Source organism: Ananas comosus, linkage group 21, assembly GCF_001540865.1.
Source record: "Ananas comosus cultivar F153 linkage group 21, ASM154086v1, whole genome shotgun sequence".
NCBI lineage: Eukaryota > Viridiplantae > Streptophyta > Magnoliopsida > Poales > Bromeliaceae > Ananas > Ananas comosus.
In genome coordinates, this window is record NC_033641.1 from 4,795,171 (window position 1) to 4,818,460 (window position 23,290).

General features: G+C 43.3%; 1 protein-coding gene across 1 annotated transcript; it reads left to right on the forward strand.

Moving 5' to 3' along the window:
* Positions 22,754 to 23,290, forward strand: LOC109726788 (DNA translocase FtsK 1-like). Its single transcript, XM_020256577.1, has one exon. It carries the CDS (start codon positions 22,754 to 22,756, stop codon positions 23,288 to 23,290), a length of 537 nt encoding a protein of 178 aa, XP_020112166.1.

Below are 23,290 nucleotides of genomic sequence, written 5' to 3' on the forward strand. Positions count from 1 at the left end.
TAGGGCTCAGATGACTCCAGGCACGTTGGTTAGTGATCATTGTCTCAAAATGATTAATGATATGGAGCAGCTGATAAACCTCTGCTTGAACTTGGACGCAGACTTGCAAATCCATCTAGTTCTACAGTCTTTGCCAGAATCGTTCTCTCATTTCGTCATGAACTTTAACATGAATAAGATTCATGCCACTTTGTCCAAACTTATGAATATGCTAGTCACAGCGGAAAGCATGTTGAAAACAAACGGGATGGCGATGGCTGTGGAGAGAACTTCATCTTCTAAAAGAAAGTTCAAAGGAAAGAAAAAGTTTTCAAAGCTCAAGTCATCAGGTGGAGTGAAGAAAGCACATTATATGAAATCCGACAAAGGTAAGGCTAAAGGAAAATGTTTCCATTGCGGAAAAGAAGGGCATTGGAAAAGAAATTGTAAAAAATATCTTTCTACCCTTAAAGAAAATTTAAAGGACGGGCCTTCTGAAGGTATGAACCAAATGCTCATCGTTGAGGCCAATACGATTGGCTCTACTTCTTATTGGGTATTAGATTCTGCATGTACCTTACATCTTTGTAATTCATTGCAGGATCTAAAGGGAAGTAGAATACTAAGGATGGCGAGGTGACCCTACGTGTGGGTAATGGAGCAAGTGTTGCTGTGTTAGCCGTAGGGAGCTGTTCTTTGAGACTTCCATCTAGGCATATTTTAGAATTAGAGAATTTTTATTTTTCTTCTTTAGTTGTTAGAAATTTGATTTCTGTTACAGCTTTAGCTCGAATTGGTTATCGTTTTATTTTTGAAACTAATAGTTGTTTTATTTATTTTCAAAATAAATTGATAGCTACTGGTAGTTTAGTTAACAATCTCTACTTTCTAAATTTGGATGGAAATGTTTCTAATATTGAACATAAAGAGAATAAAAGATCTACAGATAATAATCTGAATCAAAAGTATCTATGGCACCTTCGACTAGGTCATATTGCAGAAGATAGGATAAACCGACTGGCCAAGAATGGACACTTGGGAACTTGTGCTTTAGAATCTTATCCAGTTTGTGAGTCTTGTCTTCAAGGCAAAATGGCTAAGTCACCTTTTGTTGGACAAAGAGAGCGAGCCACAGAGTTACTTGCCCTTGTACACTCAGATGTGTATGGACCGTTTAGTGAAACGGCTCGGGGTGGTTATCTTTACTTTGTGACTTTTACTGATGATTATTCATGGTATGGGTCTGTGTTTCTTATGAAACACAAGTCTGAAGCCTTTGAAAAGTTCAAGGAGTTCAGATATGAAATAGAGAAGAAGACAGGAAAAAGTATTAAGGCTCTTCGATCAGATCGAGGAGGCGAATACCTTAGTGCAGAATTTCTAAATTATCTCAAAGAAAACGGTATTCTCTCGCAATGGACACCCCCTGGAACTCCGGAATTGAATGGAGTTTCAAAAAGAAGGAAACGTACTTTATTAGATATGGTACGATCGATGATGAGCTTCACAGACGTACCTTTATTTCTTTAGGGTTATGCTCTATTAACCGCAGCCTACAGTCTAAATAGGGTGCCTTCAAAATCTGTTCCTTGTACTCCGCATGAGATGTGGTTTGGCAAAAAAATCGGGTCTCAATCATTTAAGGATTTGGGGATGCCCAGCTTTTATTAAAAAACTTAAAACAGATAAATTGGAGGCTAGGTCGGATAAACGAAGATTTATTGGTTATTCCAAGGAGTCTATGGGATACTATTTTTATCTTCAAAATGAACAAAACGTGATTGTTAGCCGACATGCAATATTTTTGGAAAAAGAGTTTGTCCAAGAAGGTGGTGTCGGAAAGGAGATAGTGCTCAAAGAGATGGTCTCAAATGAGCAAACAATTTCTCTAGAACAATTTGAACAAGCTATTCAAACTAAACCCACTATTACACAATTACCTCGAAGATCTGATAGAATATCCTAACCTCCAGAGAAATATCGAGATTTCGTTATGGAATGCACAAAGGAAATGTTCCTTATTGGCTATCACGCTCCGAGCCTGTCTATTTGGTCGGTTCGGGCACGTCAACAGACGCCAAACGGACAGCACCTCTGTCACGCCCCAAGCCCGCCTATTTGGTCAGATTTGGGCACGCCAACGGACCGCCGAACGGACAGGGTTTCTCCTATACCGTGGACAGAGTCTCCCTTGTACGTCCAAGGCGTTACAATCCATACAATGCGTGAGGTTCCAACCAGGAACAGTATTGTAATATACCGAAACTTCGGTAGAAACTATCGAACTTTAACCAAATTGGTCAAAGTGTGAAGTTGGAATGCTTCGGAAAGGCCGAATACGTCAAAAAGGCATAAAGTGCATTGTAGGAGGTCTTCGAGAGCATTGGGAGTAAAAAATCTGTAAACTGCAGTTTTTGAGCTCTTGGGGACCGCTCCCTGGTAGGAGAGATTGGTCCCCGTACGCGTATAGGGTAAAACAACCAGTCTACACCAAAAACTGCTCTCGGGGATCAGTCCCTCAGGAAGAGACCGGTCCCTGAAGTCCGATCCCTCGGGGAAAAACCGATCCCCGTGCGCGTAGACAGCAAGGAGTGCTCTCGGGGACAGGTGTAACACACTAGACATTTGCAAATTGCGAGGTTCGAGTGATTGGATGTGTTTTGAGTTTTTCCAGACTTTCTGGTGGGTCGTTGACAGTGTTCCGACCTATGGTTTGAATCCCGAGGAGTGAGGTTTAAAGCTTAGAACCAAAACCCGAAAAGTCGGATTTTTGGTCAGCTCTCGGGTAGCCTTCAGCAGGCCGTGTACCGGTACAGGGTTGATGGCTGTACCGGTACAGGGTTGATGGCTGTACCGGTACGGGCTCGTGTACTGGTACACAGACCGCTTCCCAGCCAACTCGAGGTTCGGATTTGTCGTTTCCGTGGGAGACGTACCGGTACACGGGGCCGTGTACCGGTACGCAGTGGCAGATTTTGAGCAGTTTAAACTGCAGGGGTGTTTTTGCAATTGTGACTTTCTATAACACCACCCACGCCCCTTTGCTGCTTCCTTGAGCTTGAGATCAGAGGAAACAAGGTGAGGAGCCCCTCCATTCCCTCATTTTGATTTTCCTTGGATATTTTGGAGATTTTTGAGGATTAATTACCTTATTTTGTCCCATTTTGCTTCTTGGTGGAATTTCCATCCTTGGGGAGGTCTTGGAGCTTGGCTTGAAGCTTGTTGGGGGAAGGAACTTCAATCCTAGCTCACTTGCAAGCTTGGTTTGGATCTCTAGAGAGGTTAGCAACATGATTCTAGCTTTTGATTCATGATTTATTGGATTTCTTGAGATGAAACTCTAGAATGTGATTTTAGGGTTGATTTTGGGCATTTTGATTCCAGGGCTTTTGAGGCTCAATTACTTGGTTTAGAATTTTTCATTTGGTCGGATTGGAAGGGATCTAGCTCTCTTTTGGAGCTTGAGAGAGATTTTATACTCCCTAGGTGAGTTTTTGCCCATTTTCTTGTGGTGGTTAATGTTTGAGCCTAGAGTTGCTCGTAACGTTTGTTTATCTCTTCACTCCTTACTTTTAGGGTACTTAGAGATTTGTGGACAACTCCGTTCGGTGAAACGAAGATTTCGAGACGGTTCGGTGGGTTTGAACTAGCCTAGCATATGAGAAATTCTCATATCCGATGTTTTACGCTTCGTAAAGTAAAAATTCATGCATTTCCATGATAAATGTATTTATTGTGAATTTTAGAATGCTTAAACTGCCTATGTTACATACATTGTATTTTTGGACCCCTATAAAGTAGGGAACTTGCATATGAGGCTTATGTGTGCATTAGCATTCTTATGGTAGATTTGGGTTCCTGTTTATATAGTAGAATTGATCTATATAAAGTGCCATTGAACTTAAATCCTAGTTGGACATGGAATTATTATAATGCCATAAAAGGGCATTGGACTAGATTGACATGTGAAATTGTGAGCTAATGTCATAAAGCGACATTGAGCTCTGGTTATGTGTGAACCTAGTGAATAGGGCCATTGAGAGATTTGGAACATACTTGTACATCGAAATGTCTAAGTGTCATAAAGGGGCACTAAACTTAGTAAATATTAGAACTTCACATTGTGACCTAGAGCTAGATCATTGAGATGCTAGTGACTATTACCATGTTAGAGACATGATGATTGGGTACTTGAGACGATGATTATGCTTGTTTGCCATTTGTGCTCATTCGCACATGCTTGTGAGGGTCGCTCCCTACAAGCCGGCACTCCGGAGTTGGCCTACGCGACTTATGCTCGCTCGTGCGGTATCGAGAAACCTACGGGGTCGGGAGGGATAGACTCATTCCTAGAGTGGGAATGCTGTAGCTACCACCGACACTTAGGTGGCACAAGCTGGACTACACTATGTAGGTCCTAAAACATGTTGGAAATAATGACATTGAACCGGAAAATGACTATCACTACTAGATAGGCTTAGTAGTTTGATTTCCTTGACATGCTTATAGCATAGTGTTTGGACTTGTAGTATACATGATAGTCTTATTTGTTGCATCAAGTATACTTTGCTGCCATGATAGAGCATATTCATCATACATTGATATAGTGGTTCATGATACCTACTTGCTCGTTATGTTGGGACATATTAGTCATGCTTGGACATACTTCATTTTGATAAAATAGATATACAACACATTTGACATCATGTTTATTTGCGACACAGTAGTTTAGCATTTTAATCATGCTTCCATAAATGCAATCCATTTATTATTATTGTTGCTTTTTGGACTTATCCTTTTCTTTTGGGGCCTAGTGGTGCATTGAGCTGAGGTCAGTAATTGCCCACTGGGAACTATAAATTATAGTTCTCAAGCCCTCTTTTTCTTGATGTTATTTCAGAGCCTTCCATGCTGGGGAGGCTAGGGACCGCAGATAGGGTATCGCCTCGAGTTAGCTTGGCTTCGAGGGACGCGTTGATAGGTGGTCTACCTCTCGTTGCTTTCTTTTTGGAGAGGTTGAGAGCTGTACTAGTGTAATAGAGACCACCCATTTTGTGTACTTTTGAGATGGTTATTGTATAACTTTATGTTTCCTCTTTATTATTTAGTTTTGTTCCTACTTCTTTAAGCATACATTATAGTTGTGTACTTGCTCTGATATCTCTAGTTGTAGATCATCTCTTGCTTTATTTTCGCTGTTGTTGTAGACGCCTTATATGTGTAGACATATGGCGGGTCTGGGCGCGCTACCAGGAGGGCCTCTGCCGGTCCCGGGGCGTGACAACAGATCCTTACTAGAGACCAGTCCCCGTGCCCGAAAACTGCCCAATCTGAGCAGTGTGAAAGGATGAAAGTTCAGGGGTCTAAATGCATGTATGCATCAAGTGGGTTATGTATAGGGGAAAAAGAGCTCTTTCTCTCATTTCTCTCCCACACAAACACTCATCGCATGCACCTCAGCCCACCACAACCTGCCACACACTATGACTGAGCCACCCGGCGGCGAAATCGTCACACATACGCCACGACAATGGCTCAAGTCAAGCGGCGGTATAATCCACAAACCGGCATAACCATCCGGCGGCGAAATCGTCGCACACGCCACGTCAATGGTTGGCCCCGGGCGGCGAAATCGTCGCACACACCCCACACCACTTCGGTGTGATCCAAAGCTCTGGGATTTCGGAATCTATTTTCCATAACTCTAGGGTTGGTCTTAACCCTATAGTGTCGATCTATCTAGGTCCAATGTTCTTTCCACCCTAGGTCCACTTGACTCTAGGCTTGATGCTTTATCACATAACCTAGGTTTACTTTAACTCTAGGTTCATTACCTTTATCTCACAACCTAGGTTGACTTGACTCTAGGTTCATTCTCAACCTATGTTCTCTAACATTAGGCTCATATGCCACACTTGTTCAACCTATGTTTATTAACACTAGGTTCAATATCACTCTTGTTCAACCTAGGTTCACGACTCTAGGTTCAATGTCACTCGATCTATGTGTATATGTATATGTCCACAAGTACGTGTCCTTTACTCAGCATTTTTTTTCATTAGCATCTCTACAACATGCTTATCATACATTTTCTTTAGCATTCATATTTCATATCAATATGCATTCACTTAGCATTCTTACATTAGCATTTCTATACATGCAACATGACTAACATATGTCATTTACTTTATGCTTTCCACTTAGCATTATTTACACTATGTCATTATGCATTACTTAGCATTCTCACATTATGACCATATGCATTATTTGGTAGCCTAACATAGCATTTCACCTTATGCATTTATGTGTTCTACTACTAGCTACCATTACATGCATCAATAGTAAGCACTAGTCTTAGACATATATGCGACCTAGTCGCTACGGTAAACACAACCCACCTCAATTCGCACTCCGATTGTTTGTAGTCACTTGCAATCAGCCTCCCGCAGCACCCGTGACCCGGTTCGGCCCGAACTCTCGCGCGACCACCCGAACGGCCTCCAATCCATGATCCGAAAATTAAAGATCTACAGTTAGTTGCCACGAGCCCACGATTCCATTTTCATGATTTTAGGACGTCGCTCTGTCACGCCCAGGTACCAGCGAAAGCATATCCGGTACGTGCACAGACCCGCCATACACCTGCAGTGTATAAGGCGTTTACAGGAAAGCAAGGCGATAGGAGAAAAACATAGAAAAATTCTATCCCGATATCAGAGCAAAGTATAAGTTTCCAATACTGTCAATAAAAGAACAAGAGGGTCCAACTCAAAATATAAGTGCCAAAGAAAGTACTAAAACTATAACATCTGGATCCAATACCCATATACATCATAGATAACACAAAATATCTGTACAATGGTAGTCTCTCTATACACAGGACATCACCCTCGGCCGTAGCCCGAGTAGCAAGGTGATCGACTAGCACGCTCCTAGCAATGTCTAGCTAGATGCGACTCCCTTGCCACGATCCCTAGCCTCTCCTGTAGATGGCTCTGTAAAAACAACCACAAAAAGTGCGTGAGAACTATTAACAATAGTTCCCAGTGGGTAAGCCGCCAGCCTCGGCGAATTACACCACTAGGCTCATGATGTACTAAATGAAAATAAAAGCGATAATGGCATGATATCTATATGCAATGCTAGCAGACAGTAGGCATGTAATCAACATGTAACAAAATTTCTGCAGTAATGAATCAACTGAATAATAGAAGCATGGCAACTATTATAGATATGAACATAAACATGGATGTGTAAGTAAATACTGTACATTATAACTGATGAACATTTATTACTGTCTTTTGTCATTTAGTACTTTCATTTCATTCATAAGGACCTACCCAAGCTAGTCCAGCTTGCGCCGTGCCTAATGGCCCCGTGGTAGTATACACTCCCCACGGCAATCCACTTCGGCACCCAATCCCGCACGGGTGAGCAACTGTCGCGTAGGCCAACTCCGGAGTGCCGGCTTGTAGGGAGCGACCCTCACAAGCGTGTGCGAATGAGCACAATGGCAGCAAGCAAGTCCATAAACCAATATGTCTCAGTCATCGCTTTCCAACTTGCAATGTTCTCGCTCTCGATTCTTTGATCGGAATCTCAATATAATAAATATTGACAAAAACTAGTATCCACTAGATTGGTAAGCATGTGAGAGTAATGCTAATTAACATATGGCACTAGGAACTTTCCACTATCATGGCACTATCAATATAGTCATAAAGCTTGCCATTGTTCTCTACTTTAAAGGGCATAAGAAAGTTATCTTTTGGTTGTTCTACTGAACTAAACAAGAATATGTTTATGCACGAATACTTTTATGCATGAATACTCTCTACTTCATAGCGGTTCTATTTCAATTATATCAAACATTATAGTGACATGTTCCCAAATACTTTACCAATCACAATTATTACGAAAGCGCACAACTATACCAATTCTATAGTAACATATAGAACATAGGAGAGCTTCACTTGCTCTGGTTAGATCAAACCCACCTAGTACTAGGCTCCAAATTAGTTTACAAGGGTCCCAAATTCAGCCCCACGAGGCCCCACTCCTGCTGAAAATAATGCATCAAAACCGTATCAAATATACATCCAAAATGTCCAATTTCGGTACATTTTGCACTTAATACAAGGTAGTAGCTTGAATCCCTATTTTGGGCTAATTTAATACCTCAAGTTAAGCTTCCAAAAGGCCCTCCAATGCCAATCGAAGACGGTCCAAGAGTCAAATACCCTCTTGCTGTGAACAATATCAAAACGGCGTCAAGATCGTTAGATACTAATAGATATAGTTGGAATCTTGCAAATTAGGTTTTCTCACAGAAATTTCAGCTTACCCTTAGTTGGAACACCTTCCAAACTAGTCTCCCTGGTCACCAAATTAGCCCCATGTGGTTCGAAAACCTGCTGCGAAGGAACAAGTCCAAACTGCATCAATTCGCTCAATTAATCCGCATTTAGCTTCGAATTAGAGTCATAATTCACTAATTATCTTCATCAAGCTTTAAAACAACTTTTCTCTGAGCTAAAGTAGGTAATTCACAGTCAAAATAACCTCTCTTTACTGCTATAAACAACTTCTAGCTCAGTTGGAAGCAACAAAACTAAAAGGCGTCCAAATTCAATACTAAACCGTAAACTAGAGAGAAATCGAGTTGATTACCTCTCTATAGCTGAGATTCAGCTTCCCCAGGTAGTAACCTCACAGAAAACATAGCAAAACTCCTTCTCCCCACATGCCAAAGACTTCCCTTGAGTCCTCCAATCAGCGAGCAATGAGCGCGGTGCGAAAACGGCGCAAAACGACGACTTTTATGTCGATGGAGAAAATTCTTAGAGAGAGAAAGACTTGCCTCACTTCTCTCTGAGCTTCCAGCACCCTTAGGCAGCTTCTGGGTCGAGCTGAAGCCTAAGGGGATAAGACCAAATGCCCAAAAGACCAAAAAGGCCCTGCTGCCACGCAGCTGCTGCTGCTGCTTGCTGTACCGGTTGAGCATTAATGTTGTACCGGTAAACAATGCAAAATTTCGAGAGAAAGGCCACAGTAATGCACTTTCTTGCTGTTAGCCATCCAATCACTCTCTAACTTGTCCAAAAACTTGTCCAAGCCTTTTAGAACATGTAGGATAGTTCCATCTTGCATTCCACGCACTCGAACTCCGCAATTTGCAAAAGTTCAGTATTACACGCTCGGCCCTCCAGACGGAAACGAAGCTTCAACGGTCCGTTTCTTCAATAACTTCGCGTAGGCTCGACGAATCGTCGAACCGACTTCACCAACGCGTTCGTGTACCTAGTAATTAGGTTTACATAGGGTCAAAATAGATCAAAACCCCATATGAGCAAAATCCCTCTTTAGAATGCCATAACATGACATTTGCTCAAAAATTCCGGATTTAATCTATAAAGCTAAGCAAAGCTAGCTTAGAATTCCTCTAGAAGTTCTCTAACATCATTTACAAGACATTCTACTCATCCCTAGGGCATCAAAAGCTAACCCTAGCTTTTCACCATTAGAGCACCTTGAGGAAAACCATANTACTTGTTAGTCTCCTTTTGCATTAAAGCATACTTGGTTGCCATGACAGAACTGATGCATAATGTATTCATAAAGGTTAATGATTTACTATTTTGATATCGTAGATGTACATCACCATGACATCGTTTATACTTGAGTTTGGTAATTTAGCATTTTAATTAGGCTTTCATATCGCAGTCATTATTGCTATTGTTATTATACTTACCTTTTTCTTTTGGGGCCTAGTGGTGCAGTGAGCTAAGGTCAGTAATTGCCCACTGGGAACTATAAATTATAATTCTCACGCCCTCTTTTTCTCCATGTTTTTCAGAGCCTTCCACGCAGGGTGAGGCCAGGGATCGCGGGAAGGGAGTTGCTTCGAGCTAGCTTCCTTTGAGGACGAGTTGCTAGGTGGTCTACCTCTCGATGTCTTATTTTATTTTGCGAGAGGTTGAGGGTTTTACCAGTGTACTAGAGACCACCATTTTTGTACTAGAGACAGTTATTGTACTACTTATGGTTTCTTTTATTGTCTAGCTTTATTTCTTCACTTTGGTGTAGATGATGGAATTTTTACTCGCTCTGATATCACTAGTTGTTACTATTCTATTTGTATTATTTCTTGCTTTTACTTCCACTGTTACTATAGACGCCTTATATGTGTTAACATATGGCGGGTCTGGGCACGCTCCCGGGAAGGCCCCTGTCGGTCCCGGGGCGTGACATTTAGGGTGGAAACCAAACCCTAGAAGTGTTCTTGCACAAACTCACCTTAGCCCGAGAGCAATCCCAAGCTACACCTTGTAGGAGAGCTCCAAACCCTTCAAAAGCTCCAAAAATCTCCAAACCCTTCTTCAATCTCCTCCAAATCCACCTTGTTGTAGTGTTTCTAGAGAGAGAGAGGGAGAAGAAATAAGGGAGGAGGGCTGCTGTGAAAGGAAGAGGAGATTGGGGTTATATATAGTGTGCTACAATTGCAACTAGGCCCCCCAAAACTTCTATTTTGCAACAAGCTAATTTTGTGCTGTCAGCCCAAAGTGTACCGGTACACTTTCTTGTGTCACCGGTAACACGATCTCGTATGACCAAACCCGAGAGCAACTCCCTCGGGTCTGGGGCATTTGTACCAGTACATTTTCATTTTGTACCGGTACACTTGTCTGTACCGATTACAACTCGATGGTTGTACCGGTACACTTTGCGCATACCTGGTTTTTGGCTCCGTTTCGATTCTATTTCACACCGAACGATGCTAAAATCCTTCCAACTCCTTTAGAACCTACTTTTAACCCTTCCAACCTTGTTGGAATGTTAAATGGAACTTGTCCCACTATTTCTTTCGGGCACTTTGGCCAATTTGGCTAAAGTCCAATATATTCACCGATGTTTCGGTATGTTACATAGGCTATGCCGGAGTCTGAATGACAAGGTGACCCGGTTATGCCAGAGTCTGGATGACAAGGCTAGCGAGACGAGTCTCACATCGCCTGGTGATCTTGGGCTGTGTGTGTGATTACACTGACGAGAACGTCAGGGCCTTAACGGGGGGAGTCTGTCACACCCCAATAATCCCACATGGGATATGAATGAGCATGTGATTGGGTATATAAGAGACTTAGACACTAGTAAAAATAACTGTGTCACACCCCGGGACCCAGCGGAAGCTCGTCCGGTGCGTGCCCAGACCTACCATATGCCTGCAACATATAAGGTGTCTACAACAAAAGGATAAATAAAAATAATAGTACGAGAGTATCTAGAAATATCAGAGTGTAGTACAACTAGATTCTATAATAAGGAAGTAAAAAAAAGAACTAAATCCACTAAAGTAAACATGAAATAGTACAATAAAGAACCCAAATACAAGTGCTAAACATATCCAAATGGTGGTCTCTATACATGGATACAAAACCTCTCACTCTCTACTAGATACAAAAATAGAGAGAATACCACCTAATAAGCAAAAGATAAGCTCCTCGCTAGCTAGCTAGACGATCCCTTTGCCACGATCCCGTGCCTCCGCCGGTGCAGAGGACTCTGAAAGAAAATCATAAAACAGAGGCGTGAGAACTATTAAATAATAGTTCCCAGTGGACAATTACTGACCTAAGTGAAATGCACCACTAGGCTAAAAGGTAAAATATAAAGCTCAACTATTGAATGGAAGTAGCAACAAGTATATGAAACGTGGAATAAGCTTACCAACTACTATCCTTCTACTTTAGCATTAAATTTTTCCAATATAAAATGCTATTCTAACATGAATATGTATAAGTACAACCAACATGATGTCCACAATGTAACTAGTAAAAATGTCATTGTTTACTAATTTATCTAATGTCCACTTTACATTTTGGCTCAACTTGTTCCAAATCTCATAAGACCTACCCACGGGTAGTCCGGCTTGCGCCGTGCCTAATGGCCCCGTGGTAGTCAACATTCCAACCCTAGGAATGAGCCTCCCCTACGGCATCCCATTTTGGCGCCCAATCCTGCACGGGCGAGTATATGTCGCGATGGCTATCTCCGGAGTGCCGGCTTGTAGGGAGCGACCCTCACAAGCATGTGCGAATGAGCACAATGGCGAGCAAGCGTATGTATCCAACTCAAGTCCAATATCATCATATCTAAAACATGGAAAAGAAGCTAGTGACCCAAAGGCCTGTCTCTATGTCATCATGCAATAGTTTAACCATTCACTAGTATGAATGCCTCTTTATGGCATTGTAGTCCACTATGTCAAACATGAATTTATATCCAAGTGCATGTTATTCTAGTCATTTTTAATGCAAGAAACATGATCCCAAATCATCTAATAGAATGCTATTCTCATGCATACTAACAATGCATATATCCCTCTCTACTATATAGAGGTAATTTTTCATCATACATAACACATATATTTTAAGCATTCTAAATCACTCGTAGGCTCTATCTAGCATGAATATGCATGCGTTTCAATTTTATGACAATTAAAAGTTGACAAAAGTAGAGTTCTGCTATTTTCGATGAAGTCAAACCCACCGAAACTCCTCGTAGCCTTTCGTTTGCGCCGACGAAGGTGCCCACTATTCTCCTAGCCCCCTAAAGGTATAATTAGGAGAGTTAAACGCAAGGAACAAACACCCTAAGGAGAGAACATTAAACAACCCAAGCAAAAGGGCAAAATCTCACCTTAGATGTAGAAAAACCTTCTCTAATCCCAAATGGAAGTTATTGTAAGGTACCGAACTTCTAAAATTATGAAGTTGCAGGGTATGTTGGTTTGGAAAGCCATTAAAATGATTCCGGTGAAGTTCGGAAGCATTCGGATGTTTTCGGAGCGCGTAGGCGCGAAAATGGGACCCGAAAGGCTATATTGGATCATGGACTAAATCCGGCATTACCGCGGATGAAAAGATGATGAAAATACACTCGAAAACATGTTTGGAGAGTCTCGGTTCGATTTGAAAAGAATCGGAGGTCAAACGAGCGAAAACGAGCGAAAACGAAGAAGAAATGGTGAAAAAGCTGAAAATTTGGCTAAGCCCTAAATGCTGGAATTCTGAACCTACGGGGACCGGTCCCTCAAACCCAGGGGCCGGTCCCTTATACAAAAAAATGGCCCCACGGGGACAATACAATAAATATAAAGTTGAGGGGCCTATTTGCACTTATGGCACTTATGAGAGGGCATAGAAGCAAGGGTTCTCTCTTCCTCTCTCATTTCTTGTGTTCTAACCTAAAAGAACACTCTCTCTTCCTCTCTAAGCTCTCATTCTCTCTCTCTAGAAGGGATCAAGGAGAAGGAGTTGGAGAGGAAGCAAGCTTGGAAGTTGGTTTCCATCTCCCTCATCATCTTCCTCACCATTGGAGGAGCTTGGTTGAGGTAAGCTTCATGCCTTTTAATGGTAGATCTTTGGAGCTTTGGTTGTATACCCTAGAAATGGTATATTTGGAATCCTATGATGCTAATGAGATGATTGTTGCTTAAATCATTAGTTGATTTGAGGTATGTTGCTATAGTGACAACTTAGGGCTCCAAAAAAGAGGGCTTTTACTCATGAGTAGTTTTGATCTAGACCCTTCCCTAACCTAATTGTTAGGTCTACGAAGGCGTTCGTGCGCTCGGTTTGAGTATTGATCGGGGCTGTGCAAAGATATTGAAGAAAATGCCTGTTAAGGTACAGATTGCCACAGCTCGCGACGAAAGCTTCCAAAAATCACGAAACTGGAATCGTAGCATCGTGACATCACCAAAAGGTGGGGGGTGTCCATCCCGAAGCAACCAGGCTTTCTTTTATGTCTAAGTTCTATTTTGATCATATTCATATATTGATATTGTGCATTATAGGATTAGTAGATGATTACATTCCATTTCCTTGCATGCTTCCTATGGTAGTGTAGCATTGTGGGCTTGACACTTGAACTGAGGTTGCATAAGGATTGGGTCATGTGACAAGAATCCTATAGTGACAAGAATGATGATGAACTTGGACTTGTGATGATGAAAACAAGTGGCATTCAAATTAGTATAGTAGAGAAACTATAATGTGAACGAGTGGCATGTCAATTTAGTGTATTGAGACACATACAACCTCATGACATATTGAGTGGCATTTGGACTAGTGTAATAGAGACACTATAATATGGACGAGTGGCATGTCAATTTAGTGTATTGAGACACATACAACATCATGACATAAATAAGTAGCATCAAATTTAGTGTAGTGGAACACTATGGCATTTGAACCTAGGAATAGTAGATTTTTTCCGATTGTCATGTTGTGGACATTATGCATTTGGCATTAGAGTAGTTCAGACATTGTGGCCCTAGTAGATAGGGTATCCTCCAGTGTGGGGATTGGATCATACTCACATAGTCTGTGTAACCTTGGCGTGGTCGCTCCACCCAAGTAGTGATCAAGCTCCGGAGTAGTAGTCGCGTTGGGGCAGATATAGTTGTCCCACAGACGGGTCTCGGTGGGTGTATTGCAGATTCTCCCCACTAGCGAGATTTGAGATGTGAGTCGGGGTAGCAACCTTCGGGTTGGCCTTGGGGTAGCAACCTTCGGGTTGGCCATGAGATTGAATACTATCGAGGCATAGTTGCACGACGCATTATGTAGTAGCTCGTTCATTCATGTGATTATTGAGGCCTAGTATCATGTGGCAGATCATATACTAGGTAGTAGCTCATTTATTGTTCATTGAGGCATAGTATCATGTTATTGATTTATACTATGTAGCAGCTCATTCATGTATTCAGTTTTGAGGCATAGTATTATGTATAGAGACATTTCTATGTAGTAGCTCATTTCTTTATTGTTCATTGAGGCATAGTATGATGTTGTTGATTTATACTATGTAGTAGCTCATTCATGTATTCAGTTTTTAGGCATAGTATCATGTGTAGAGACATTTCTATGTAGTAGCTCATTTCTTTATTATTCATTGAGGCATAGTATCATGTTGTTGATTTATACAATTTAGTAGCTCATTCATGTATTCATTTTTTAGGCATAGTACCATGTGTAGTTGCATACTATGTAGTAACTCATTTCTTTTATTATTGAGGCATAGTAGCATGTGTAGATTGCATACTATGTAGTTTCTCATACATCGGATCATTGAGGCATAGATCATATACTATGTTGTAGCTCATATCCTTGATTATTGAAGGCATAGTAGATTGTTGCAGATTACTTTACTATGTTGCACTTCAATTTCATATCTATCTATCTATCTATCTGCTTGTGCCTGCTTGTACCTAGTGCGAAAATCGACGGAGTCGGCGGCCGAACCCACTAGAAACTATATTCATATAGTTCTCACCCCACTTTGTTGCATGGCCTAGCGGGAACGTACCGGCAGAGGACCTTGGTAAGGGCCTAGCGCCCTAGGTAGCTAGTAGCCTTCCATTTTGCATTAGAGTACCCTTGTGTACATGAGAGATATGTGATGTATATTGGTGAGGGTGCTAGTTGGAGAGCTATTGTCACGCCCCGCGACGAACCGCCTATTTGGACCGGGTCGTGGCGCCGACGACAGACCGTCGAACGGACCGGGGTTTCCCCTGTACGCGGACAGAGTCTCCCCTGTACGTTCTATGCGTCGCAATCCAAACAATGTACATTACAATGGTTCCAACCAGGAACAGTACTTAGCAAACAGATTGCATCAGGAAGGTATCAATCAACATAAACACATCCTATGCTATTACAACATTCACATTCATATGCTTTACATCCCAACCACCATTCTTTTACATTAGACTTCCAAATATAATCTAAGTTATTACATCATAGATATTACAAGTTTAATACATTTTGTTCCTTTCATTTTCTATACCCCTAAGGTACGCGGACGAGGTACTGCTAGCTCTGGTCTCTGAGGGTAGGGCGCTATCTATGGAGCTACGCCTTTGCCTCGCGCCGCCGCGCCGCTCACGTGCGAACCTGTAAAACTCCAAAACAACGTGGGGTGAGAACCAACTCCATGATTCCCAGTGGGTACGGCCACCCAAGGGAGGAGCTCGACCAACAGGTCCAAGGGAGGCAAATACAAGTTAGTCCAATAAACAGATAGATATGTATATCATAAACATGCAACTAACTTTACCTTGCTTTGCCTCACAACTGCAATGATGCCATGCTATATGCAACAGGAATATATGCAACATGAATATATGCAACAACTAGTAGAATTATTAATTCTACAATCGATCTCGCTAACTCTAGTTCATATCATCCAACTCTAAGGTTTCCACTACCTTAGGTTTATCACATTTACCACTAGCCCTCAAAGTTCTATCTACCTTATTCTAGCTAGCCACCCAACTCGGCCTCGAGTCAATCAACAGCGGATAATCCGCGCTCTGCCCGGCTCGAGGTGAAGGATCCTGTCGCATGCACCTCAGCCTGCAAGCCAAGAACCACATCGCCCAACGGTCCGCCCGAAGGTCCGTGCACCGTGGTCAGGGATCCGCCAGAGGGAGAGGAACATAGCCGCATACACCCATAGCCAAGACCCCCGATAGGGAGAGGAACATGCCGCATACACCCTAGCGCTCTTTGTTCTTGCTTAGTCACAATCCTCAAAGTTCTTCCGGTGGGAGAGGAACATGCCACATACACCCGCGGTCCAAGAACTATTGAGTTCACAAGTCTCGGGATTCCGGAATCCACTTCACAAGTCAAGGGTCCATATCCAACCCTAGACTATTGACCTATCTAGGTCCAATGCACTTTCCACCCTGTGTCCAACTGACTCTAGGTCTAATGCCTCAATTTCACAACCTAGGTTTACCTTAACTCTAGGTTCAGTTCTCAACCTATGTTCTTTAACACTAGGTTAGATGCCACACACCTAGATCCCGACTCTAGGTTCATACTCAACCTATATTCTTTAACACTAGGTTAGATGTCACTCGTTATTTATCCTAGGTTCAACAACACTAGGTTCGATGTCATCTATGTCCGACCTATGTTTATTAACACTAGGTTAGATGCCACTCGATCTACTTGATATCCTATTTATCATATCGAGTCCATATGCACATGCATCTTATCTAACATGCTCACATAATGGTACGTGCACCTAGCATACATTCCAATGCACACATACATATCATTTGCATTATCACTAGCATATATTCTATATCATATCATTTTACATGGATCTACTTAGCATTTGCATCATATTATTAACATGCATTAGCTACATGAATCAACCACATGCTATTTTACATTTATGTGCATCATCATGAATTCTTAATCATCTTAGACATAAAGGGCGACCAAGTCGCTTCGGTAAACACAACCCACCTTAATTCGCGTTCCGATTGTTTGTCGACACTTGCAATCGGCCTCCCGCGGCACTCGGCACCCGTTTGGGCCCGATCTCACAATTGCTCTCCAAGAGTGCGCCGCTTCGCCGTTTCAAGTGCTAACGGTCTTCGCCTCGCCGTTACGATGCTCGGGACCCGATTTCACAATTTATGGACGTCACCTCGGCCCTCCAGGCGGAAACGAAGCTCCAAGCGTCCGTTTCTTCAATATCTTTGTAACGGCTCGTCGGATTGCCGAACCGTCTTTGCCAACGTGTTTTGTTACCTATCAATTAGGTTTATAGAGGGTTATTTGAGATCAAACCCATCTATTTACAAAAAATCCCATTTTTGAGCCCTAGTTTGCGACTACGGCAAAATACCCCAAATCGATCTCCGATTCATGCAATAAACATCTATCTAGCATCAAAGGAGCCTACTAATTTCACTTCTAGAACATTTAGACCTATTTCTAGAGATCTACCATGAGAGGGTAACAAAGCTTACCCCTCTAGGTTTGCTCCAAGCACGAGGAAGACGAAGGAGAGGTTGAAGGTCCCCTTCTTGATCTTTTTCTCCTTCTTCTTCTTCTTCTCTTCTTCTCCTTCCTCTTCTTCTTCTCTTCTTCTTCTTTCATTTAGAGAGAGAGAGAGAGGGGTGAAACGGTGAGGGAAAGAGAGAGAGAGGTGTTCTAACCCTCTCTATACACTTAACCCATGCAACAATTGCATACAAGTCCCTCAACAATGTCTCTCTTGCAACAGCCCAAACTGGGCATTTTCGGGGTTCGGGGACCGGTCTCTGCATGAGGGACTGGTCCCTTAGAGACCGGTCTCTCTGCCTGGGACCGGTCCTAGAGAGACCTCCAGCCCAGACTTAGCCAATTTTCAGCTTCGTCCGTTTTCGCTCCATTTTTGCTCGTTTTCGTTCGTTTGACCTCCGATTCGTCTCAAATCCAACCGAGACTCTCCAAACATGTTTTCAAACATGTTTTCATCATCTTTCCATCCTCGCTAATGCCGGATTTAGCTCACGGCCCAAGTTAGCCTTTCGGATTCTGTTTTCGCGCCTACGCGTACCGAAAATACCCGAATGCTTCCAGAACTCACCGGGACCTTACCGAAACCATTCTAATGGCTCTCCAATCGAATGTACACCGTAACTTAATAGTTTTAGAAGTCCGGTACCTTACAGCTATTTTGTATTATGAGAAGAATATGTATTCATTTTGGAAGATAAAAATGTAAATCAAATATGCAAATGATGTAAATGTGATGTAATAGCTAGGTTATCTCTCTTTTATGCACTTGTATGTTACTTGTGATTCTTGCTCTTTGATGGTTTTGCACTTGTGGTGGTTTGTATTGGTCATGTATGTTAATTGAGTTTATTCTGGGCAACTCTTGTATATGATCTTGTTGTTCAGCCTTGGGCGGACAGGGGAGGTGCTGTAAGGAAGTGAATTCTCGAAATCCGAGAGTTGTACTTCATCCAGGATAGACTAATTGTCGAGTGAGTATCCTTCGGAAAAGCTAAAGTTATCCAAAACACAAAAAGTGCATTGGAGTTGAGTCCGCAAGAGCATATAGTGCAAAACCTGCACTGGGCTGAAGTTGTTCTCGGGGACCGGTCCCTGGCAGGGAGAGACCGGTCCCCGAGGCTGGTGGTTGCTGGGGATCTTTGATGCAACCGGTCCCTGGCTGAGGGGACCGGTCCCCGTGTGCGACGCCAGCGAGAGAAGGCCAAAATTGGCTAAGTCCTGAAAATAAAGCTCTCGGGGACCGGTCTCTCAGGCGGGACCGGTCTCCCAGGAAGAGACCGGTTCCCGAACGCGAAGAGGCCTTCTGGCCGCCAGGACTGCTCTCGCGGACCGGTCTCTCCGACGAGGGACCGGTCCCTCTGGGCGCAGAATGCCCAGTGAGGGCTGTGTACAGGGTGAAAAGTTGAGGGGCTAAAATAGATTTTGTTACAATAGAGGGGTATGTAGGCCCTCTCTCTCTCCCTCAGCCTCTCATTCTCTCTCTCTCACACACTCTCTCTTGCTCCCTCTCTCTCTCTAGAGAAGAAAGAACAAAAGAGAAGGAGAAGAGGAAGAGAAGAAGAAGAAGGAGGAGATGAAGCTAGAGAAGGCTTGGAGCATCTTCCTCTCTTCCTCTCCTCTCCATTGGTGTAGCTCAAGAGGTAAGCTACAAACCCTAGCTTGTAGAACTTAGGATTTTTGGGTTTTGAGCTTTGAGATAAGGTCAAATGGACTTCTAGCACCATTGTTGGTGGATTAGAGCTAGAGGCTAGGGTTTCATGGTGCAAATGGCATGATGCTAACCCTAGGGCACCCAAAATGAGATTTTTGGAAATAGATGAGATTGATCTCATTTGAGTCCTTGTAAACCTAATTGCTAGGTGTCCAAACGCGTTGGCGGAGTCAGAATTTCGATTCGTCGAGCGGGTTTAGAGCTATCGGCAAAGTAGGGCCGAACATGAATCTAAAGGAAGAATCATGTTACTAACCTCAAGAAAAGCTCCAAACAAGGTTAGAATTCAACTAGGGTTGAAGATCTTCCCTTCAACAAGCTCTTCTCCAAGCTCTAAGTCTTCTTCCATGGAGGAAATGGCACCAAGAAGCAAAAAGGAGCAAAATGAAGTGATTAAACTTCAAAAATCCCAACTAAAATGAAAGAGAATCAAAGATAAGGAGTGGAGGGCTCCCTACCTTCCTCTCCTCTGTTTCCCAGCTCAGGGAACACCAAGGGGCATGGGTGGTATTTGTAGTGTTGCTACAATTTCAAAAACACCCCTAAAAAATAAGCAGACTGTATTCTACATTGTGTACCGGTACACGGAAAAGTGTACCGGTACAACCCTCAGTACGCGCAAACCCGAGGCTCGGGTTGGCAGAAACAGCTCTGTGTACCGGTGCAAATCCAATGTTGTACCAGTACAACCTCTTGTTCCGGTACAACTTCAATGTTGTACCGGTACACTTCCTTGCAAAGTCAAACCCGAGAGCAACCCAATAATCTTCACTTTGGAGACATTGTGCTAAGTTTAAACCTCGATTCTCGGGATGCGAGCCATAGGTCGGAACATTGTCAACGACCCTTCAGAAAATCTGAAAAAACTCGGAACACAAATCAAACACTCGAACCTCGCAATTTGCTAAAGTTCAGTGTGTTACAAACTGGGCTTAAGCATTTTGGGCCAGTGGTTGGGCCCAACGAGTTATTGTTGCTAGTGGGCTGGGTCGTTACACATCTGGAGTCCGTGGTGTATAGTCTTGCCACCTTCATTGCTGGCATACTAAGCAATCCGGCTCTTCTACCAGCACCAAAGTCATCTCTAGCACCTCTTCGAAGTAAAATGACTAAAAAGATGAGGCACGAAAGCGTGCAAGTACCAACGTCTGTTCGGGGCGGGGCGTGACAGGTGCTGTCCGTCCGACGTCTGTTCGACGTGCCCAGATCCGGCCAAATTGGCGGGTCGCGGGGCATGATAGTTAGAGTCCTTCAAAACCAACCTAAAGGAAAGTTCTAAGTCAATCAATTAGGTTCAAAAAGCCTCTAATCAAAAATTTCCATTTTAAACACTAATTTTTCATTTCTAGGGTTTCATCTCTAGAAATCCATCAAAACATGAATCTAAAGGAAGAATCATGTTACTAACCTCAAGAAAAGCTCCAAACAAGGTTAGAAATCAACTAGGGTTGAAGATCTTCCCTTCAATAAGCTCTTCTCCAAGCTCTAAGTCTTCTTCCATGGAGGAAATGACACCAAGAAGCAAAAAAGAGCAAAGTGAAGTGATTAAACTTCAAAAATCCCAACTAAAATGAAGGAGAATCAAGAGAAGGAGTGGAGGGCTCCCTACCTTCTTCTCCTCTGTTTCCCAACTCAGGGAACACCAGGGGGCATGGGTGGTATTTGTAGTGTTGCTACAATTCCAAAAACACCCCTAAAAAAATATGCAGACTGCATTCTGCATTGTGTACCGGTACACGGGAAAGTGTACCGGTACAACCCTCAGTACGCGCAAACTCGAGGCTCGGGTTGGCAGAAACAGCTCTGTGTACCGGTACAAATCCAATATTGTACCGGTACAACCTCTTGTTCCGGTACAACTTCAATGTTGTACCGGTACACTTTCCCGTGTACCGGTACACGAAAAAGTGTACTGGTACAAATCCTTAGTACGTTCAAACCCGAGGCTTGGGTTGGCAGAAACAGCTCTGTGTACCGGTACAAATCCAATGTTGTACGAGTACAACCTCTTGTTCCGGTACAACTTCAATGTTGTACCGGTACACTTCCCTGCAAAGTCAAACTCGAGAGCAACCCAATAATCTTCACTTTTGAGACATTCTGCTAAGTTTAAACCTCGATTCTTGGGATGCGAGCCATAGGTCGGAATATTGTCAACGACTCTTCAGAAAATCTGAAAAAACTCGGAACACAAATCAAACACTCGAACCTCGCAATTTGCTAAAGTTCAGTGTGTTACAAACTGGGCTTAAGCATTTTGGGCCAGTGGTTGGGCCCAACGAGTTATTATTGCTAGTGGGCTGGGTCGTTATACATCTGGAGTCCGTGGTGTATAGTCTTGCCACTTTCATTGCTGGCATACTAAGCAATCCGGCTCTTCTACCAGCACCAAAGTCATCACTAGCACCTCTTCGAAGTAAAATGAGTAAAAAGATGAGGCACGAAAGCATGCAAGTACCAACCCCCCCATCATCTAAATCCTCTGGGCTCTCGTCACAGAGTGTCAAAAAACAAAGGCTAGCAACGTCCGTCTTGGCGATGCCCGCAATGATCTCGGCCATTAAGGAGAATCCCGNTTACTCCTCTATTTCATATTTTGTGAGAGAGGGAGAGATTTTGTACCTTGTATAGAGAGACCACCTTGTACTCCTTTTAGCACTTGTTATGGGATTCCTGTTGTATTTGCCTTATGTTTTATTTAGTGAATTTACAGTTTTACCTTATCCCTTGTTGTAGCTTTAGACACTTATTATGCTCTGATACTCCTAGGTGTCTTGTATTATCGCTTTTATTATTGTTGTTTCTAGACGCCTTATATGTTGTAGACATATGGCGGGTCTGGGCACGCGCCGGGCGGGCTTCCGCTGGGTCCCGGGGTGTGACAACTGCCGAGACAGAGCAGCCACCCACGGGCGCCGAGAAAGAGCGCACGTTCGAGCCCGATCAATATATCTGAACAACTAGTCGAAGAAGATGATCGTACAACAGCTGGTCTTTTCGCCGGCGACTCTATTATGGAATGCGATGAAGTATGTAATTGTGTAATTGGTGCTTAAATAGTGTAATTTCTAAACTGTTAGTTTAATTGACTTCAATTTTTAATACAAAATGTCAGCTGCATAACGTCGTCATCCAAATCTGTCAAGACGTTCAACCGTTATCTTCGCTACAAGAGGTGCCGGAACCCGCAATGCCGGAAGTGTCGAGGTCCGTCGAGGTGGGGGCACCGATGGCGGAACTGGTGGCGGAAGAGGAGGCCGCGGAAAGGAAGGTGGCGGAACCGGAGGCTATGGCGGAACCGGTGGCGCCGGCGGAACAAGACATTTCGGCAGAAGAGGAAGCGGTGGAAAGGATGGCGGCCGAACCGACAACGGCGAAACCGGTGGCGGCTGCGGAACAGGAGGCGGCTGGGGCACCGGTGGCGGCGATGGAACCAGAAGCAGCCAAAGAGGATGCGGCAGAAAGGGAGAAGGCAGAACAGGTGGCAGCGGAACCAGAAGCTGCGGCGGAACCGGAGGCAGAGAGGGCTCCTTCAGTGGAACCAGAGGCGGAGAAGGGTCCTTGGATGGAACCAGGGGCAGAGAGGGCTCGTTCGGCCGAGCCGGAGCCGGAGTCAGTGTTGGCGGCTGTACCGGTGGCGGCGGCGGCACCGAAGGCATCTACGAAGCCCGCAAAGACGACTAGCACAACTAAAAGTGTAACTGAATATTACACCGATACATTTTAA